This window comes from Anomaloglossus baeobatrachus, chromosome 5 (assembly GCF_048569485.1).
Source record: "Anomaloglossus baeobatrachus isolate aAnoBae1 chromosome 5, aAnoBae1.hap1, whole genome shotgun sequence".
NCBI classification, from domain to species: domain Eukaryota; kingdom Metazoa; phylum Chordata; class Amphibia; order Anura; family Aromobatidae; genus Anomaloglossus; species Anomaloglossus baeobatrachus.
In genome coordinates, this window is record NC_134357.1 from 416,214,774 (window position 1) to 416,236,478 (window position 21,705).

General features: G+C 42.7%; 1 protein-coding gene across 2 annotated transcripts in view; it reads right to left on the reverse strand.

Annotated features, from left to right (window-relative positions):
• The window catches only part of ACE (angiotensin I converting enzyme), a 67,638-nt gene that overhangs the window by 20,043 nt on the left and 25,890 nt on the right, over window positions 1-21,705 (reverse strand). For both annotated transcript variants that reach the window (XM_075350269.1, XM_075350270.1), the window contains exons 3-12: window positions 21,261-21,354; window positions 20,566-20,709; window positions 16,847-17,038; window positions 9,411-9,508; window positions 8,815-8,987; window positions 7,816-8,039; window positions 6,711-6,855; window positions 5,574-5,675; window positions 5,322-5,444; window positions 3,461-3,672 (exon numbers count right to left, since the gene is read on the reverse strand). In XM_075350269.1, the coding sequence (XP_075206384.1) occupies window positions 3,461-3,672; window positions 5,322-5,444; window positions 5,574-5,675; window positions 6,711-6,855; window positions 7,816-8,039; window positions 8,815-8,987; window positions 9,411-9,508; window positions 16,847-17,038; window positions 20,566-20,709; window positions 21,261-21,354 (1,507 nt within the window). The remainder of the gene's footprint in view (window positions 1-3,460; window positions 3,673-5,321; window positions 5,445-5,573; window positions 5,676-6,710; window positions 6,856-7,815; window positions 8,040-8,814; window positions 8,988-9,410; window positions 9,509-16,846; window positions 17,039-20,565; window positions 20,710-21,260; window positions 21,355-21,705) is intronic.

Here is a 21,705-nt window from a genome sequence, read left to right on the forward strand (position 1 = left end):
TTCCTGTATGTGATGCTTGATGAAACTATCACAATTCCCCCAAAGTGTAGGTGTGGCAGAATAGACAGCTGGGAATGGTACTGCATGGACGTGGGCTATGGCCAGTGAAGGACAGAGACAATGGAGTAATCAAGTCACCTTTGTTGTATTGCTGAAAGACTCAAGTGATGTTTCCACACGTGACCGTTATGCCTGCGCCTCAGTGTAAAACAGATGTGGGCAAGCTTTGTACCTGCTGCGTTACTGTACAAGTTTCTCCAATAAAGTTCATTTTATAAAGTGGATCAAACCCTTTGATAATTCTTTACAAGTACATGCAGCCTGAGCAAGAAAAGTTAACTGGAAACACCACCACACCCCCCCACAGGAACCCATATCACTTGAGCCTTAGGTCACAACTAGGAATGAGGGATCCATGGAAGTTCAGATTGAGCAGAACTTTAAACTTCTGTTCTGGACCCGAACCTCATTGGAACTCACTGATTGAATGTGGGTAGTTTGGCTGTCTGCCCAGCCAGCCATTAACAGAACACTTCCAGGGCAGGGATCACGCAGGACATACGCCAACACCGATTTTATCCCCCTCGTCAGAGACAAACACTGCAAGTTGCTCATGTGCCGCCCCCGTGCCAGCAGCAGAGCTGCTCAGATCCGGGTTCTCAGTGGCTCAAGTGTCTCCGGACCCAGGGGTCATGCAGCCACTCAAAAGAAGAGGTTATTTACAAGGGATTTTAGAGTTCGTGACACTACCCATGGTTTGTGGTAATTAGGAGTACCACCGCTGCAGTTGGGAGTACCCGGGGGGGACGGATTGGGGAGGCCAGGTGTTAGACCCCTCCATGGGTAGGGGGAAATACCCAAGAACTCTGATGGTAGGGGGAATGCTGTTAGGTACAGGGAGTCACTTCGGTAAACCAAGTCACTGGACACTGCTGCCGCTGAGGGGAGCTTAGTTCAGGTCCCGTCCCCAATGGTGTTGCCTGGTGATCCGTGACCTGCCTCCTGGCACTAAGTTTACTTCTTTGGTGGTCCCGGTAGTGTGAACCTTGCCGGGTCCCACTCCCCACTATGGCTAAGTGTGGGAGGTTGCTCTCAGGGCTCACGCTTGGGATTTTCTGGACCGTTTTGGATTTGGAAAGTCCCATCCCCCTCTTTGCGCTAATGCCCCGATTCTGGAGCGGGTGGGGGAAGGAATCTTGAAGGCTCCGTTCTGTGAGTAAATTATCGGGTTGCCTGAAGCTACTCCCCGACCTAGGGTCCACGTACCCAGTTGTGCCTTGGTCCCAGACTGGTGATTGTGCAAGGCCACCGGCTGTCCTCCTCGACAGATCCGTGCCCCTTGAAACGATCCCCTGTGACTGGGGATCCGACTCAGAGGCCCAGACAATAGTTTGCCACCTAGATAGCTTCCCAGGAGCCCTGCTCCAGACCTCCTCTCACTTTCACTACTCAGACTACTCTCTTCTTGACACTCACTCACCTCCCCCAACCCCCAGGTGGGCGACTATTCCACTCAAGCCGTCCACTGGTGTTTTGGTGGGTGTGGTGCAGGGTGTATCTAGGGTTTGATTAGCTGATGTAGGCAACACCATATGGTTTGGGACCCAAAACCAAGAAGGAGGTGGATACTGCACAGGAGGGCAGATTGTTCAATACCCTGTGACGACCCAATAATCCAGGGCAGTCACACTCACAATGGGCTGAGCACAACAATGCTCACTCAACTACTTTGCATAAATACAGCACCCAAACATGGATATTTTTTGTGAAGTCTGATCGCTACAAACATCAAACTTTAAAAGTTCAGGTTTGATATTCTCTAAACATGATGAGACACCTAGGCTCCTGGAAGCCTTAGGCTGGAAATACACTTATGCATGTAAAATCGGCCCGAGTTGCAGGAAAATATGTCGACCGATTTTTAGTTCACGTTCGATCAGTATGCTATGCAACGGCTATGCTATTTTGTGAATTTTAACATGATCGCAGTGCGTGTTTAATGCGCATGTGATGCATGTTTCCCTACAAACATTATAATAAATTAAAGCATTTAAACATGTGTAACGCTCATGTAAATGATCTGGCACCCACATGGCTCAATGTTATGTGGCGCCCTGGACAAGCCAGGGGCCACAGGTAACAACACACACCCCCCCACCCCCAGCAGTTCACAGCAGACATCCCCAGTGAAACTTGATTCCTTTCCTCGGGCTCAGACACACCAGGTGGGCGGAGTCAGGAGATGGAGACACCCACCCAGGAGTTTAGCTGGCCTGGAGGCAGGAAACAAGCCCAGTCAAGTCCAGGGAGAGGAGGAGAGAGAAGGTCTGCAGGGAGACAGAAGCAGACAGGGGCCTAGGTTGGAGCCTAAGGCCCCCGTGCAGAGAGTGAGGCAGACGGTAGTGGCCGTCTGCGAGAGCCGGGAAGACAGTTGGTGGAACCGTAGGTAGCTGGGGCTGGGCGGTGGCCCACCGGTACTGAATCGGGGAGCCAGCTGGAAACCAGATTGCAGGAGGAGCGTGCTCGGAGGTGAAAGAGGACTTACATTACCAACCTGGGGTCAGGGGAAAAACACCGCAGCCGCCTGTGGGACCCGTCCATCCAGCCGTGTGTTTTACCGAGAACTGTGTCATCATTACTGGCTGAGTGAGTACCACCGTGCCGTGCGGCACAGCGCTGCCCCCGCGACCCTGCACCTCTCCAGGCCCCGTAACCCGCCTGCCAGCTCCAAAACCCTCCACGGGCCCCGGGACCACCAACCCCCCTACCCAAGGAGGGGACATAACTATGCTGCTCCCTGTCATCGCTCCCGGGATCCCCGTCCAGAGCAGCGGTGGTGTCACAACCTCACCACAACCGTGGGTGGAGTCACGGACAATCTCCCTTACCTAACCCCTTTTTACTGTGGAGCCTGGGATCACAGACCGGGTCACGCCACCGTGATGCCCACAGAAGTGACCTCGTGGCCCGGATCTGAGTACCCCTGGTCCCCGGGCGACACTTACAGTACACATCTTTAATCTCACGGCTAAACTGCATGCTGCTGAACATTGTTACGTTAACCTTTATTTTTAAAAATAAATTTATCATGTCTTCACAATTGAAATTAAATACTACAGAGAACGCATGTGAACGTTGGAGCGTGTTTTTTTTTTTTTAACACGCTTCCACAGAGAATCATTAAAGAGACTCACGCAAGAAACTCTCCAAATCGCAGCATGCTGTTATTTATTTTTTTTCTCAGTCCGATTTGGAGTAAGGGGGAAAAAAAAAAAAAAAAAAAAAAAAAAAAAAAAAAATTTATAGATGACCAACTTAAAGCTATACAGACCAATAAACAGATGGAAAACTGATCCAACACTAATAAATGGCCAGAACATAGCCCAGCTTTTATTCCCCTGTACAGAACATCCAGCCCTACAGAGATTTGTGTGTGCATTCATTCCACATGAGATCTTACCAATGTCTGCAGGATATTTATCAGGAATAGGGGGTGTCCATGAAAAATCTGGCCAGCCAAGCGTCTCGCCGTTGTTTTTGTTTTGTTCTTCCAGCCATAAAGTGATTGGCTCAAAATATTTCAACAGCGGCCCAACATCCATTTTATCTGTGCCAGTCATTTGCTTGAGAATCTCCTGCCAAGGCTTCGACAAACCAGCACGAAGGACATCCCTAATAAAAAAAAAAAAAAAAAACGCATATGTCCCTAAATTTGTCATGATTCATGACACATGTGGGTTATCCATGTGCAATCCGTGATCAGCCATCTGCTGTTTCTGGTGTCTCCAGCCGCCGCTGCCCCCCACTGCAGCAACTTCTGGGTCAGCTCTGCACATACATGACCATAATTAGCCGGCCAGGATGCAGAATCGCTGGAGAAGGGGAGTATTAAAAAGCTTTTTATTCTCAATGTCAGTGTTTTTCTGGTACGTGTGTCACGGATCACACCATTGTGTGGTCCATGGGATATCAGTAATACCGGGGGGGGGGGGGGGGGGATCTGAAACTGTCAACGGTCAGTGAAAAATCACCGATGTGTGCTCACAGACCCTTTGATTTTAATGGAAGGATAGATCCAGCGAGCCACGCTTGTGATGAATAAAAAAAAAAAAAAAAAAAAAAAAAAAAAAAAAAACCACCACTTCAAATATAGATTAAAAATCTTTTCAATAGCAGCATAATACAAATGCAGGCAGAGATGAAAAATTACTGCTGTAGAGTGCACGGCAAGACGCGTTTCGGCTAAACCTTTATCATGGCAATGATAAAGGTTTAGCTGAAACGAGTCTTGCCGTACGCTCTACAGCAGTAATTTTTCATCTCTGCCTGTATTTGTATTTTGCTGCTATTTGCTGCTAATTTGCTGCTAATATTTAATATATTATATAATTATATATTACATATTATAATTATATATACACACACACATATATTTTCATCTATCTGCTTCTGATTTTGATAACCTAGTAACAGATTACAGGTATTTAATGTTGATAAATGTAAAGTAATGCACCTAGGATGGAGTAATCCTATAGCTGCGTATACATTAAATGGAAGTAAACTCGGGACTACAGAACAGGAGAAGGACTTGGGTATTCTCATTACAAATAAGCTGAGCAGCAGCACTCAATGTCAAGCAGCAGCTGCAAAAGCAAACAAGATTTTAGGGTGTATAAAAAGAGAGATTAGATCCCGTGATCCCAACGTATTGTTACCCCTCTATAAATCACTTGTAAGGCCACATCTGGAATACGGGATCCAGTTTTGGGCTCCACATTTTAAAAAGGACATTCAGAAGTTAGAGTCAGTTCAAAGGCGGGCAACTAGACTATTACAAGGAATGGAAGGCCTCCCATATGATGACAGGTTGAAAAAGTTAGATTTATTTAGCTTAGAAAAAAGACGTCTCAGAGGAGATCTCATTTATATGTATAAATACATGTGTGGTCAATATAAAGGACTGGCACATTACTTATTTCTTCCGAAAACAATACTAAGGACCAGGGGGCACTCACTGCGAGTGGAAGAAAAGCGATTCCGACACCTAAATAGGAAAGGGTTCTTTACAGTTAGAGCAGTCAGACTGTGGAATGCCCTACCACAAGAGGTAGTAATGGCAGATACTATAACAGCTTTTAAAAAAGGGCTGGATGATTTCCTCAGTACACAAAACATTGTTGGTTATAAATGACTTAGTGACTAAATGTAGAACTGGTGGAGGAAGGTTGAACTAGATGGACCAAGGTATTTTTTCAACCTAAAGTAACTATGTAACTATGTATTGTGCATGTGAGTGGATAGATAGGGATTTTCATACTCACCCAAGTAATTTACCCGCTTCTGCAGACCTGTAAATATCACATGTATGGAGAGCGCCGGTGTGTTTGGCTGCTTTACAGAGAGCCTCATGGAACTGGAACTGCAGCACAAAGCTTACAAAGTATCTGAAATACAGACGATCGAACACACATGCCTTAGAAGTTGACACTTAATTTAGAACTAGTGTAGTTCATTAGGGTTAGGCAAGAAAAAAAAAAAAAAAAAACCCACCACACACACACACACTAAGTCACCTAATGTAGGGGGTATTTCCTGGAATATGATATTTTGCACCAGCATCAAACTGTTCTGTATCATCACGGGGCACCGGTGGACAGATTCCTTGATACTTTGTTCTGAAATACAAATATTACACACTTTAACTTGTTAGATTTAAATAATGTTTTGTGTCCATTATGTAAAGGGTTTAAGAACAGCAATAGTTTGTGCTTGTTTTTCTTTGAACCACCACAGAGGAGAAGGTAAAAAAGTAAAATTCAAGAATTTCAAGGCTCAAGCCCCCAGCCAGCCTTACACTTCATATGCAAGGGAAAAGGGGAGTGGGAGGGGGCACATCAGGCAGGCAATATAACTAACAATCTTAAATGAAGATTTTCTCTTTGAATTGTGATTTAATAGGAGTGAGAATAACCACGAGAGCAAAAAAACAAACAAAAAAAAAAATAATAAATAAAATAGATCTTTGATTCATATTTTGTGGCGGAACACATTTCCTAGAACAATCAGGAATTGGGAAGAAATTCTCCTCAAGCAGAAAGTCATTCTTCTACTGGCCAGAAGATGGCGGTAGATTAACACTTTAGAAGCAAAAGCTGCAGACTATTCGGAGTCTGATGTGAACGCATCATTATGCATGTAGCTTGAGGTAGTGAAGTGTGTACATGCAGCATCCATTGCAGAAAGCCTTCATATAAAAGAACATGCAATCTCTTGTGAAAGAGGTTTTAGTAAATACGTGTATTCTCAATGGGATAAATTCTAGATCATCTTGTCAGATGTGCAGTTTATTATTCCTTCTAGAGATTTATAAAAGTGATCTTAGGAACACTACAACCAGTTTAAGGGGGTATCCATCACCAGCTGATCCTCTGCAATTATACACCCCCAACAACTGGCATCGCCAAGTTCTCCATTTGTAAGTTACTAGGAGGAATAACAGACCATCACTAAAGAATGTGCAACGATTGTCATTTCATGGAGACCATTACTAAGCTAAACTTGTCAGTGGTGGTGGTGGTACCTCTAACATCCTTTTAATACGGCTGTATTTTCTTTTATTTAAACTAGAAATGATAAATAAGTCATTAAACCACTACTTCTATGCACTGACCTAGTTTTAGGTACCTCACAAGTCATTTCTCGACACTTACCTTAGATTCCACCAATCATAGTTGTATCGACTTGGAGGAGTGCGGCCACTGAATACATTCCACCTCCACTGGTCAATCAAGTAGCCAAATGGCAGGAATGCAATCTTCTCTAGAGCCATCTTAAGGAGGTAATTCAGATCACTTTCTGCAAAAAGGCAACATTTAAAGCAAAAAAAAAAAAAAAAAAAAGCTAGGATCAGTCTGTTTTTTCCTTTAAGCTAAGGATCATCAGTAGCTCCTATAAGCCATTTAGATATGCAAATAATTGGGGGACTTGCCAGCCTTAGGATTGCTAGGTTTTGGGTTTTTTTTTAGGATCAAGGATTATGATTGTTAAGCAGATTTAGGCTATGTGCGCACGCTGTGTGTTTTAGGTGTAGAAATTTTCTGCATCAAAATCTGAACCTTGCGGCAGAATGTACAAAAATACTTCCCAAAAATGTGGGGGGGGGGGGGCGGGGGGTAGGAGTTTTGTGCCATGCATTGTGTGACCAAGGCCGGATTCACATATCCGGCTTTTCACCGGTCTGCCGGATTCGGCGCACACCAGTACAGTGTAATGGCAGCGCTGTAACTTCCGGGTCACACGGCAGCATGTGACCGGCGTTTGTCGCGCTGCTATTGTACTGTATACACTGTACTGACGTACGCCGAATGCAGCAAACCGGCGATGTGTGAAACTAGCCTTAGTGAAATTAGCTGGAAAACTACACAAAAAAACCAAAAAACCCACACCTCCACATGCAGCATGCGCACAAGGCCTTAGCAGCACAGTCCCTTATTACAAGAGACGCACCATCGATCACATGATATCGTGTGTCAACAGAATGAGGTCATCTAGGAGAAAATCTAAGATTGGGAAACCAACGATTGGTGATTTGCTATGGGTTTTGTTTAGGATCCCTGCATGGGAAAAGAAACCAAACCATAGCCAGCCATACATGAGTAAATGTAGAGCGATCTGCCAGTACTGCAGATACATGAAAGAATGCTCACACTAATGTTTGTTGTGGCCATAAAATTAAGGCTAACAAAAAACAAAGTTGGATCAGCAGAGATTTGTTAGGTCTATGGTCAGCTTAGTAGGATGCATTAAAAATAACACCTTTATCCTGCACGACATTGTCTAACAGTCCAATTTTCTGCAGGTGGCCTGGAGTGGACACAGAGAGGGACAGCACATCTCCTATGGCCTCATGGAATCCTGGATTTGCTCCTCGGCGCAAAGAGACGGGAAGGTCTTTATATTGCAAGTAATACTCCACGTGGCCCATTTCATGGTGGACAGTGAACAGCTGCTCCATAGTAACGGTGGTACACTGCTTTATCCTGCAAGGCACAGAAATGTAAGAAACTTTAAGGCTAAGGGACTCCTCCATTCACAGCCATGCTTGGCTCTGCAAAGTTCTCCTGTGATCTCCAAGAGCTGCTGACACACGTCTGTTGGTGGCTCACCACATTAAAAACAGAAGGATTGGCAGTTTGTTGTGAGATGAGGATGTGGCATTCCTGACTTTAATTTGTTGTGACACCCATATACACAGGTCTGTTGGCCTAGCCCATCAATAGCAATAGGTTGGGCTGACACTTGTTTAGTCTACTTTGCATGGGCGCTTTAAAGGGGTTGTTTGTCTTGTGATACAAGTTTGTAGTCATTCCACGCAAGTGTAGACTTGAGAATTTTCCAGTACCGGGAGCAGTGGTTATTCGAGCGCAAATATGCGATATACATACTGATTACCACATTACAACTAGATGGAAGAGTCTGGAAACAGTCTAATCAGCATGTGGCCAGGAGTATGCATATTGCATACGTGCCGCTCCGAACGAGAGAACACACACACACACACACACACACACACACACACACACACACACACGTGACGAATGATTCAAAGTCTATAATTGCAGAGTGACTGCAGACTAGTTAAGACTGTACAAGCCCTTTAATGGATATCTGAATAAATCTATTTTACTTAACAGGTCTGTGTGCTGTCAGATATGTAAATCTGATATCCCCAGTTAAGTGTCTGCGTGCTATGTGAATGCAGCCAGTGACACCATTTGAAAAACTGGGCTGTCACTAACTGGTTAAACAACCCACCTGAAATCTTTCCTGTTGTAAAAGTCCCAAGCAGATGCATGACATACTACTTCTCGACCATCACCTGGCTTCTCCAACATGGACTTGTCCCAGAATTCTGGAGGCATCGGAAGGAGACCCAGTGAGGTGAAGAATTCTTCGGAGACTTGAAACATATATGTTGCGTTCCAGCCCTAATTAGAGAAAGTAATACAATTAGCAAGTGAGAAGTCCATCTCTTAAAATTTCTAGTAATGGAGGGAAAGAGGGCAAAGAAAAAAAAAAAAAAACCACACACACATGACCAGCACATCTAGACAAATGTGAACATGTGTAAACTGAAAATGCAGTGTACTGCTAAAAGTATACAACTGCACTCTGAAATGTTGTGCAAACATTGATTGCGAGTTCTGGAACTGCATTACTGCTGTTCAAAAATTGAAAATCATTGGCCATTTTATGCACCAAGTATGTTCAGTTTTAAAGCTTCTCAATAGCAGTAATGTAGTTCCAAAATTGCTATAGTCAATGTTTGTATATCTTAGCATTTCACAGTGCAGCTGTATATTTTTTGTAGAATTGAGGAAATGTTTATACACAAAGTCACTTGTTCTTACCTGTGCAACCATGGTACTAGTGACATCTATATTGGTTTTGTTAGGGAAAGGAATCATCATGTCGTAGATATTATTCCACTGTTGTGACCACATGTTACCTGCACAATACAGAAATTTTACATAAAATATGCAAATTATATAGGAAAAAGTGCATTCAATAAAAGTTTTCAACATAGCACTTTTATCAAGTGTACAATTTGCTTGAGGATTCCTTCTTAGAATTTTATAATAAATTCAAATAATTAAAAACAACCAGACTATAAACCTGTTTATTAGAAGTAAAAGTATGGAACATCACCTATTTTCTTATATATTAAAGATGCTATTGACACAAATTGTCACCAGATGTCAGTAACAACCCATCCAATCCACACCTGTAAAGAAAAGCAAAATGATAGAGGTCCATAAATTTAAGAGTAATAATGAAAATTCATAGTGTGTTAAACACTTTCCTTAAGCCTTTGCTGGTGAAAATAGCTTCAAAGACGCCTCCTGTACAAAGAAACTAGTGGCATGCACTGCTCAGGTGGAGTTGTGTCCCATTCTTCCACCCACACTCTTAAAATTCTAAAGGTTCTGTGGGCTCCTATGAACGCAGTTTCAGGTCCCTCTATTTTCTATTGAATTCAGGTCAGGCGATTGGCTGGGCCAGTCTAGTAGCATTGTCTCTTTGAAACCAATTGAATGTACTTGGCTGTGTGGGGGATAATTATCTTGCTGAAATGTCCACCCTTGTTTCATCATCATCCTGGTTGATGGCAGCAGATTTTTTATAAATAATGTCTTGGTACATTGGTCCATTCATCCATCCTTTAATTATATGAAGTTTGCCAGTGCTGAAAAACAGCCTCACACCATGATGTTCACATGCCTAAACTTTTCTGTTTACTTTTAGCCTCCAAACAGGAGGTCTATTATGGCATTCCATGTTCAAATTTGGGCTCCTCTGACCAGACTATTCTCCAGCATTTCACAAGCTTGTGTAAATGTTAAAGCAAACTACTGTATTGCTGAATAAAAAGCATGTCAAGCGTGTTTAGAGTCTAGCATACGTAGAAGCCATGGAGGTTGAGTGAATTACTTTGCCTTGAAACAATTGTACTTGTTGATTCCAGGTCTTTCTGTAGCTTTCTACAGGTGGTTTTAAACTTTTGAAAATTCTTCTGCCTGAAATCTTGCGGGGAGCACCTGGTTGTGGCCAGTTTATGGTGAGCTGTTCTTTCCACTTTCAGATTATGGCCCAAACTGCTCATTGGAACCTTCAATAGTTCAGAAATTGTCCTGTAAACAATGCTCTCCGTTTTGCAACAATAAGGTTGCAAAGGTCTTGAGACAGCTCACTGGTTTTACCCATCATGAGATTTCTTGTGTGGCACCATGGCCTATAAAAAGGTGTCATTACCATCAGTTGAACCAGCTGCTTTTCACAAGTGGTAGGATTGCTTTCTAACTATTGATAAATTTCAGCCGTTATGGATTTTTGCTCCTTTCTTCCGGTCTTCAATACTTTTCCCTGGTGTCTGTTATTACACAATCACTAGATTTATGGACAGTTATGGTTTTGACTTGTGTGCGTTAATAGCACCTTTAGAAATAAAATTTACTTAGAAAATTAGTGACTTGTTAAAATACATATTTCATCCCCTGTACTTATACCTTAATAGGTAGAGTGGGTAATTGAGATGTAATTAGTCACAGGAGACTTACTCAATGTTTCATAAGACCAGATTGTAATAGAAGTAATTGGGCACATGTAGTTCGTCACGACATGCCTGGAAAGCCGTCAAGCTGTACTGTGCACAATGGCAAATCAATAAAGCCACAAAGGAAGAGATTACAGACTGGACAACTCTTCTAGAGAGGAGTAATTAGCATAAATTATGTACTCTTCTAACCATTTTCTACATTATGTGCAAATTGAGCTAATCCGAACAAGTTACCGTATTTTTCGGACCATAAGATGCACTTTTTTTCCCCCAAATTTGGGAGGAAAGTGTGGGGTGCGTCTTATGGTCTGAAGCTGCGGGGTAGGGAGCTGTGGGGAGTCAGCGCTATGCAGTGGGATCACAGGAGGGTCGCAGCTACAGGAAGCCGGCGCTGGAGAAACCACGTGTGCCCGCTGCTTAAAGTGAGTGAATATTCATTAGCTGCTCCCCGCCCACCTCTCTGCAGACTGCGGGGGTGAGCAGCAGCAAATCAATAGTTTAATGTAAACAGTGGACACACGTGGGTTCTCCAGCCCCCGGCTTCCTGCAGCGGCTGGGGAGACTGTGTCCGCTGTGAAGGAGGCAGGAGCAGGGGGCCGCTGCACTCATGCATGGCCCGGGGGGGGGGGGTTTGCGGGAGTGCAGATCACTGCAGTGTCCAGGCCAGAGCATGGCATACCTTCACATCACAGCCGCAGTCTCTGTGCTGAGGGCTCAAATTACTTTCTTTGCTCCTGCTGCCTCTGCACTAGAAACGAAGTCTCCCGTAGCTGACAAGGACCTACAGTGATGTAATGCAGAGGGGTGGGCCAGAGCAGCACAGTGCCCGCCTCTTCATTACATCACTGCAGGTCCTTGAGATATAGGAGACTTTGTAATGCCAGGACCAAACTGAAGCATGGTGAGCAGCACAACAGTAAGAGTAAGGCAGGGGTGGGGAACCTTTTTACTGCCGGGGGCCATTTGGAAAATTCTACCAACCTTCGGGGGCCGCACAAAATCATCAACTTGAAAATGACCCGGCTATAATTGGTCAAACAATTAATTAACTCACCCCTATACCCCTACTGTGGCGGCCAGAGCTGATTCTCTTTGGTGCGCTGTGATGTTTGCGTCTCACAACTGCTTTTCCAGGTTTGTCTTTGTTTGAAGCGCAGATTGGTAAATCATATATATCACACAGGAGATACTGTACATACACACACCACTCTGACACACTGCCCGTATACTGCACACAGCCTTGACACAGTTGTCATATTGTACACTACCCATGACACACACTGGCCATATATAGTACACATGCACAGGAGATACTGTATACTGCACACAGCACTCACATGCCGTATACAGCACACACAAGCCATACACAGCACTCAACAAGCCAAAGAGTTCTGCATGTAAACATGTGCACACCAGGAATTAGATATACCAATAAACCTTACAATATGAAACTTTATTAAGTGCCAAACACAGCACACACACACGCCGTATACACAGCTCACACACGCCGTATACACAGCACACACACACACACACACACACAGCACACACGCCGTATACACAGCACACACACACACAGCACACACGCCGTATACACACAGCGCACACACAGCACACACGCCGTATACACACAGCGCACACACAGCACACACGCCATACACAGCGCACACACAGCACACACGCCGCACACACAGCACACGCCGTATACACAGCACACACGCCGCACACACAGCACACACGCCGCACACACAGCACACACGCCGCACACACAGCACACACGCCGCACACACAGCACACACGCCGCACACACAGCACACACGCCGCACACACAGCACACACGCCGCATACACAGCACACACGCCGTATACACAGCGCATACACAGCACACACGCTGTATACACAGCACACACACAGCACACACGCTGTATACACAGCACATACACAGCACACACGCCGTATACACAGCACACGCACATGTCATACACAACAGACGCTGGACACTTAAGTGACAAATACATTTGATATATGGTGGTATATATTAGATATAAACACACTTAGCGCAGATATAAGTACCTGCTGCTTAGTTGCCCTGTAAGATCAGGTGCAGCACAAGTGATGGATGCAGCAGCTCAGCTCAAGGGCTGGCTTCATTCTCGTCTTTTCTCTCCAAAAAAAGACCTGCTAGCCATGAACAGCCGAGCACAGAACGGGAGTGTGAGAGGTAGCACGCACGGCACTATACAGCCTTCTATATCCCGTGCAGGCCCCTCCCCCATCACTCTGATTCTAGCTGCAATCTCACAGGGAGCATGCAGGAGCCAGAGGGAGGAAGTCCCACCCCCAGTGCTGTCTGCCGGCAATAGACAAGATGAGCGGCTGCCCGAGCACCACAGCCACCGGGAATCTGCCCCAGGGGCCACAGAAAAGGTCATTGCGGGCCGCATACGGCCCGCGGGCCGGAGGTTCCCCACCCCTGGAGTAAGGCAATAAATAATATAGTATAGGCATTACTGTATACCTGGATGGGGTGAGATAGATAGATAGATAGATAGATATAGATATATCTATATATAAACTATACACACACACACACACACAAGATTGGAGGATCACATAATGATGGGGAACATACATATTCCACGATGGGGGCCATATATACCTGGAAGGTACCCAGAACGGGGGATATTACCTCAGTAACACGGTCGGCAGTAAAATAACTGTCATGACCACATTCTTTTACTTTAATTTTATTTTTTTTTTCTATTTTTTCCTCCTCTAAAACAAGGGTGCGTCTTCTAGTCCGAAAAATACGGTAATAACCATATTCCACATCAGCACAACAAAATTGTAGTGACTTGGGAATAAAATAAAGATACAAGTTCCCCTAAAGTGTTATAAAGTACAAAATGTAAATGTATGTCTGATGTGTCACTAAATCTTGGTCTCAAAAATTGTAAAAACTCCAAATCACAAGATATATTTGGCAGAACAAGGAGCCCATGATATCTAGAAAGACGAGAAAAAAAAAATGGTTTTGGGGTTCCTAACATTTGTGCTTACCATTCGACATGTATCATGAAACGGTCATAAATGGCTGTCTGATCCAAATGATTCAACTGGGTTGCTATAGAGAAGTCTCTAAATTCAAATAGATCTTTGAGATCTCTAATCATTGCTAACCTAGCACACCTAAAGTGGCTTTTACCCAAACCACTTCTCCTTAAAAATCAATTGTTAAAATAGAGAGCTCTTCTAAAAATTACAAAAGATAAATCTCCATCTGAATATATATTTATATTAGAGACATCCAGTTACTGCCATCTCAAATAACCAAATGGTCATTAAAACTAGAACCAGAAATAATCAATTGGCCTAGAGAAAATCTCTAAGAAATTTCAGCATATTGTCTGTCATTGTCCTAACCACTAAACTTATTAGCTTCAAGATGGCAAAAAGAAACTTCCCACATTAGCTGAAGTCATAGATAGGGTGTCAACCCAGTGTATTCGAATTCAACCTAGCCGTTGGAGAATATGGGAAGATATTCTAGACAATGGAACCCCTGGACAACTTTTTCAGCCCAGAACTCCATACACCTGAATCTCCTTAATATACACATCTCCTTGTGAAGGAAAAAGCTTAAAACATTTATAACACAAGATCTCACCATGTTAAAAAATGTATTGGTTACCTGCACACCTCACCTCAGGTTCTGTAGTTAGATGTTTTTAGCCAATTAGTAGCCTTCCCCCCTTCTATTACCCCTTAAATAAGAATGGTTATGTAATCTTAGATGTATGTTTTGACTCCATCAATGTATGCTAATTTACTGAAAATTGTAATATACTTGAGATTGTAGAGATTAATCTGTTACCCCCCCCCTCCCCCCCCCCACCCACCTTCCATTCCCACATCTAATGTTCACTCCTTCCTTGTCCCTCCCGCCATTTCCATCTTGAATAAAGGCGATCTTCAAGCTTTCTTCCCTTCTCCACTCCCTTCCCCATTCTATCCTATGTAAGCTGTTTGTCTTTCATGTAAAAATTTCAATAAAGCTCTTTGGAAACAGATGTCACTTGGTGTTTCTAGTAGCAGTGCTTGAAGCAATGTATGAAGGAAAAAACAAAAGAAAACAACTTAACTGCACCTTGTAAAGTAAGTGTGTGTGTGTGTGTGTGTGTATTTATCTGAAGCAGCTCACTTCTGTGTTGGAAGTGGGTTGTGCTGATTAGGTTTAGGACACACACACACACACACACACACACACACACACACACACACACACTTTAACTTCCAATAGCCAGCATTTGGAGTTAGGCTCCGCACATCTACAGTGATGCATGTGTAGCAGGTGGACTTGTCCCTGTACTGGTTATGCCGTGTATTCTGTATGTTATACCAATTGTATATATTGTTACAATGTAAATGCTGCTAGGTGCATCTTCCAAATGTAGCGGTGCTGGGATTGTTAACAGTAGGCACCACCTAGTGGTTGGTATGAGATAGCAGCAGATTAGGGGTTAAGAGGGTTAAGGAGGGTGGGGGTGAAGGGAGATTAAGAAAGACAGCAAGGAAGGCTTGAGAGTGAAGTAGAGAGTAGGGTTCAAGTGAAAGAAGATGTCTGTAAACATTTATACCAGAGCTGGTCAGGGAACCCTGCGGTAACCGCTAATACTGTTTTCGCACTTTGCGTTTTTACCTGCGTTTCCGCAGCGTTTTAATGCCAAAAAGGCATGAGTTTTGATTTTCAAACAAATCTATGGGAAATGGGGATTTCTTGTGCGCACTTTGCTGTTAAAAATGCAGCGTTTAATTTGCATATTTTTGGGCAAAAAAACTCAGCATTTAAAGAAGCAGCATGTCAATTGTTTTTGCCATTTGAGCAGAGTTTTGCTATCATTGGAGGCAATGGGAGATGTCAAACCGCAGTGTCAAAATTCCAGCGTTTTACATGCTTTTTGGACAAAATAAACACGTGTTTTTGACTTTATAATATTAGAATAATATGTCCCTTTACAGAGTCTGACAATTAAATTAATGAAATACCATAACTTAATGTTATTTTATGCATATATATTAAAAAGTTATTTAAATTAAAATCATACATAAAATTAATATTTTTATCAATATTATAATTTTTCCCTTTTTTTCCCCATAGTGTTTGAAGGTTTAAACTTTATTTAGTAGTGTCTTTTTCATTGCTTAAAATCAGATGCGTTTTCAATACAAAGCATGTAAATCGCGCTAAAAACGCACACGTATTTATAGAGTTTGTGGTCAAAACAAACTTTGGCAAAAACCATTTCTGCCAGAGGATGCGTTTAGAACTGCAACTACCTCGATGCAAAGTGCGCACATAGCCTAAAGGGTCTGGAGTCTACAGCTCATCCTGCTGGACTTGAGACTTTTCCTGCTAAGGAGCAGTTGGGCCCAGCATAAGACGCAAGGGTGAGGAATAGGGGGAAAGGAGACACAGACCCCGGTGCTTGAGGACGAGTTCCAAGATAACAGGGGACAAGTAGAGGAGCAGTACCCCACACTAAAAAAAAACCAAAAAGGTCATGTCTGTCATAATAGTGTGAAGAATAAAAAAGTGAACGATTCTCGTTGGCCAAGTGAACTCCAGTGCTGTGTGTTTTACCATCTAATGGCTGCTAGTGGGGTGATTGATACTGGCCTGAATAAACCAGTGTCACGCACCCCACCCCAAGTTTCCTTGCAAAGACTTACCCAGCAGGTGTGCAGGAATTGGCCCTTGCAGGTTAATGTACTTTTCTCCATATCGTTCATACAGTTTTCTACGTACAAAGGCATGAAGGTTGAGGTACAGTGGTTCCAGCTGCTGGTACAACTTCTCAAGGTCATCCTCAAAAGTGGGTGAAGCATACCAAGATCTCCAATATTCACCAGTGTCTTTAAATCCTGTATTAAAAAAAATAAATGATCGGAGACACTATAAAAATCTGCAAACCAGGAATATTTATAGAATTTCAGCTTCAGCTTTTTTTCCAGTATTCATGTGAGGGGGTGGGGTACAGATTTGCAGTGTTAAAATGTCTAAAACCTTTTTTCTATACACATTTTATGTTCAGGTTTCTGGTGTTCAGTATTCACAATGCATTGAATATCTGGCACTACTAAAACAGCTACACCTCTTATGGTAAGGAGGCCAATCAGGGATGTAACTAGTGGAGTAAGGGGCTGAAGATGCTTAGGCCCTGCAGCCTAGATGGGCCCAAAAAGGGTCATTTGGCTCATATTAGTAAACCAATACTATCAGAATTAAGTAATAAAATTGAAGGCATTTTGAATTTGAGTCCACAAGCTTCTGATTAGGTCACCAAGACCAATTGTATCTGCCAAATGGGCTTCTACAGAGGATTACCAAGTGCAAATTTGAATGTGCCAGACATGGCGGCGCTTGTTCATAAAATTAAAGTGTAGCATTATTGGGTTATTACTCTATAAAACAGGTTATATTTGGCTGACAATTTTCTGGGCAATTCAGCATGGTAGGTATAAAGTTGCCAGCAATTCCCTGTGCACATTCTGGGCCAAAAATACTGGTTTACCAACTTAATACCTGATGCAGTAGGTGTCCAGGTAGGAGGCTGGAGCAAGTCCATATACATGAACCTCTACTACAGCAGGCAATTCCTTCTACCCTTTAGACGGGGCTTCTGTTACAAGAGCAAAAACAGTTTGAATCATTGGACAACATTTTCCAACTGCTGCCCTCTAGTAGAGCAGAGCATAACTGGAAAAAAAAAAAAAAAAAAAAAAAAACCCCTCCCCAATATTTTATGACCATGTTGCCCCTTGAATGCAGAGGATCATTGAGCCACTGTATGAGATGGTCATGACAAACCCAGAGATGTTCCAGCATTCAGCACCATGTTATTTCTCCATATTGAGGGACTAAGGAGAGAAATGGGGCAGCAGTGACCATGTAGTAGTGATAGCCGGACCACCCAGCTTTTGTCTAGCAACAGTAGTTTGTAACATCCCGGCTCCTTAGGAGCAACTGCAGAATATAGGCGATTTGAGCAGGGGAGAGAACAGAAAAAAAAAAAAACAAACCAAAAAAAAACAAAAAAAACACCCCATACTTTCCAAAGGATGGGCCCAGGACATCAGCGAAATCAGTGGCTAGTGCTCCTGTGACTTCAGGGACTATCCCTTTAACTATACAAAGTGTTGACTGGAGGAGCTAAGGGAACTATTCTATGAGTATCACGGGCATTCAGTATACAAGCGTTCTAGTTTTCTCCCACAAGGTGGCACACCGCTATATTGAAATGTCACAGGATTATTTTGAAAAGGGCCCGATTACTACCATTGCCTGATATCTACCTCATACCAATATACAGTAATTTCTTCAAAAGGGATTCTACAGAGATATATATTATCCTATGATAAAAGACAACCCCTCCCCCCCATATGAGTAATTTTTTTTTCCCAGAGATATAATCACTCCATAACAATGTCAGCCATCTTTGTGCACTCACAGAAACCTGTCTGCGAATGTTACTACTGGTGCCAATGAGATGTGAGGTGCAAGATGGGCTCCCAGTGGATATGGTAACTTAAGTACCCCTTGTTTCTACAGGATTTTGGCAGTGTAAATGCGGCAGGCATTTTAATTCTTTAGCAGTTACCTCCCTAAACAAAAATTATTGACTTTCTTACGCAAGAACGTTGAGGAATTTGTTTTTTTTTTTAATTTAAAAAGAAGTCTAATTTTCTTCTATTCCCAGAGAACTATTTTAAAAAAAAATGACACTGGAGGACAGCTGGGCTCCAATGTTAAGACCATGGGGACAAACGTCTGGAAATAAAGCAAGTTGTAGTCCACATTACAATTTATGCGGAATGCAACAAAGTACAGACAGATAGAGGATTGGGACAAAGTCCCACATGTTAGTGAATGATTTCTCAAAATAACTGCAATTAGTGAGATGAGGCACGTTGCGGACGTGTCCCTAGATAACAATATGGAATTCAGCCCATCTAAAAAATAATAGCAATCTCTTGTGCCATTCAAACACTGCAAGTGGCTCGCACAGGGCTGAGCACCAAGCGTACCTGAGCACAACATTGTTCTTGCATGTAAAAGCATCTGATCCCCAAACCTTCAAATTTTTAAATTTGGTGTCAAGTTAGAAAAATGAAACCTCAGATTCGCTCATCTCTACTTTTAGATCAGGGTTTCCCAAACTCCAGTCCTCATGGACCCCAACAAGTGATGTTTTCAGGGTTTGTTTTTTTTTTTTTTACTATTGAACAGGGGATTGAATCATCATCAAGGCATCAACTGTGCTATATTAAAGGAAATCCTGAAAACATGACCTGTTGGGGGTCCTGAGGACTGGAGTTTGGAAACCACCGATTTAGATGCTGCAACCAATGACAACAACATCTAGATGGTTAAAAGTATAGGGGCATCCTCTAACCATATTTGCATCTTTAGATCATGATTGTGGGGTCCTGATGGTTGCCTTGGCAAATTACGGCCTTAGAGGCTGCCGGCTATAGTGACCTGTTCAGACAGCAGCAACATTCAGGGGTAAAAAAAACCCTCTTGTCATGCCACTTTACATTAATCCTTGAAAATTAGCTGAAGGGTTAAACTACCCGATAGCAGTTTTGAATACGTTGATGGGTGCGGTTTTTAAAATGGCATCACTTTAGGGGATATATCTATACTGGAAGACAGAAAAAGGCCCCTAGGAAAGACAATATATGGGCCCTTTTCAGCTCAAGAGCTCATGAAAATGGACAGGAGGAATCCTGCTCTGCAGGTAGAAGTGGGTGCCCCCTACCTCTTGAGCCACTTATGGCTGCACACAAGATATAGATTATATATGCCAAAACTCACTTCAAAACTGAATAGGTCTAAAAGAGGTTTCCTAAAAAGAAATTAAAAGTATCACTGATCCAATTTTAAAACTTCTAATATCCTGGCAAAATAAAGCCATTTTACAGATGGTGCTGAAATAAAGCAGGACAAGAGGCAAGTGTTCTTTATTAACCATTTGAGGTATGAATCTGGATTTAAAGGAATAATCAAAGTTTGAATATTGCTAATTTTCAGATGTGGCATGATACATAAAAGTTTAAGCGACTTAAAAAAATTTACCATTCTGAAAGGTGTCATGATAAAAAAAAAAAAACAAAAAAAACACTGGGATAAGTTGAAAACATTGGAATTTGTCAGGTTTGAAAACTCTGATTTGGTCACTTAGGGATAAAATATCCGAAAATTTACCAAATCTTCCAGCAGGAATGCTAAATGTGACCCATTTTCAGACTGTAGTTTAACCCTATTATGCTGCCTACAAATACATTGCAACAGGAGTAGTAAATCTACCCCGATGTGTAGACTTATCACACCACAAGATCTCCTTTACCAAGTGGAAGATTTGGCTCTGTACCTTTTTCTTACTTACCATCCTCAATATAAGCCTTATTACTGAGTTTTACAAATTCTTGATATTTCTCTCGTAGGGGTTTTCCAGCAGAATTGTGCCATCCCTCCCAAGCATAGAGCAGCTTTTTGTAACTCCTGGAAGTAGCCAGAATTTCAGTCAGATCTAAGACCAAAAATAAAGATATAAAAAGTGAGAAAAAAATAGAGATATACACACACACACACACACACACACACACACCCTTTTTAAAAATTCATACAAGCTATGTAAAAGGTTGATCATTTCGGGGGCCACCTTATCACTTTATCAATCTCAGAGAAGGGCTGTCATTAGTGATGAGCCAGAACTACAGTGCTCAGGTGCGCTGTACTCTTAATGGGCACCTCATAATTGGCATCGATGTACCTAGTATAATGGAAGTCAATGAGGAACTGTAGCATTTTCCAGAAAATGCTGGCGTTCCCCATAGACTTCCATTATACTTTGTACTCCTACCAAGCAATTTGATGCTTTTAACAGGCTTGACTCCTGTTAAGAGCACAGTGGGGTGGGGAGAGAAGAGACCAGCTTAGGTCAAAAGGACAGATTCTGGGCTGGTTTAATTCCCGCCTGGCCACTTTTGACCATTCCTTAAAGCTCATAACCATGCAAGTACTGCAGTACGGAGCTGTACACTAGATGTGGCGTCTAGATCCTTTTACTGTGACTCCTACCTGGATCTAGAGACCAGCAGTTCGTGGTTTGCCCTGGTGGACAGACCTTTGCTTTGGAGTAGATTTCTTCCATCTGGCTGAGAATGTTGTTGGTCTGTAATAAAAAGATTAATATAAACTAATAAGATAAAGAACATTAAAGAATGCGAAATGAATCCATAGGTTGCTGAATGCATGGACAGGACAAAATTTTACTACATCGGCCATATAAAAAAAAACAGGATGAAGTAGGTGCATGTGTTATAGCTGTGGAAAAGTGTTACTTTATGGGATTATAAAAAGAAAAAAAAAAAATCCATTACATGAGATGCGAACGGCCAATACACTGTACAGAGTGGTGGTGTCTTGGCTCCATACAGTTTGCTGGTAGTGGGAAGTAGTCAACTGGTGCCAAAAGAGGTCCTGTCACTCAAGGATAGATCTTAAAATATTTAAGTGACAAATC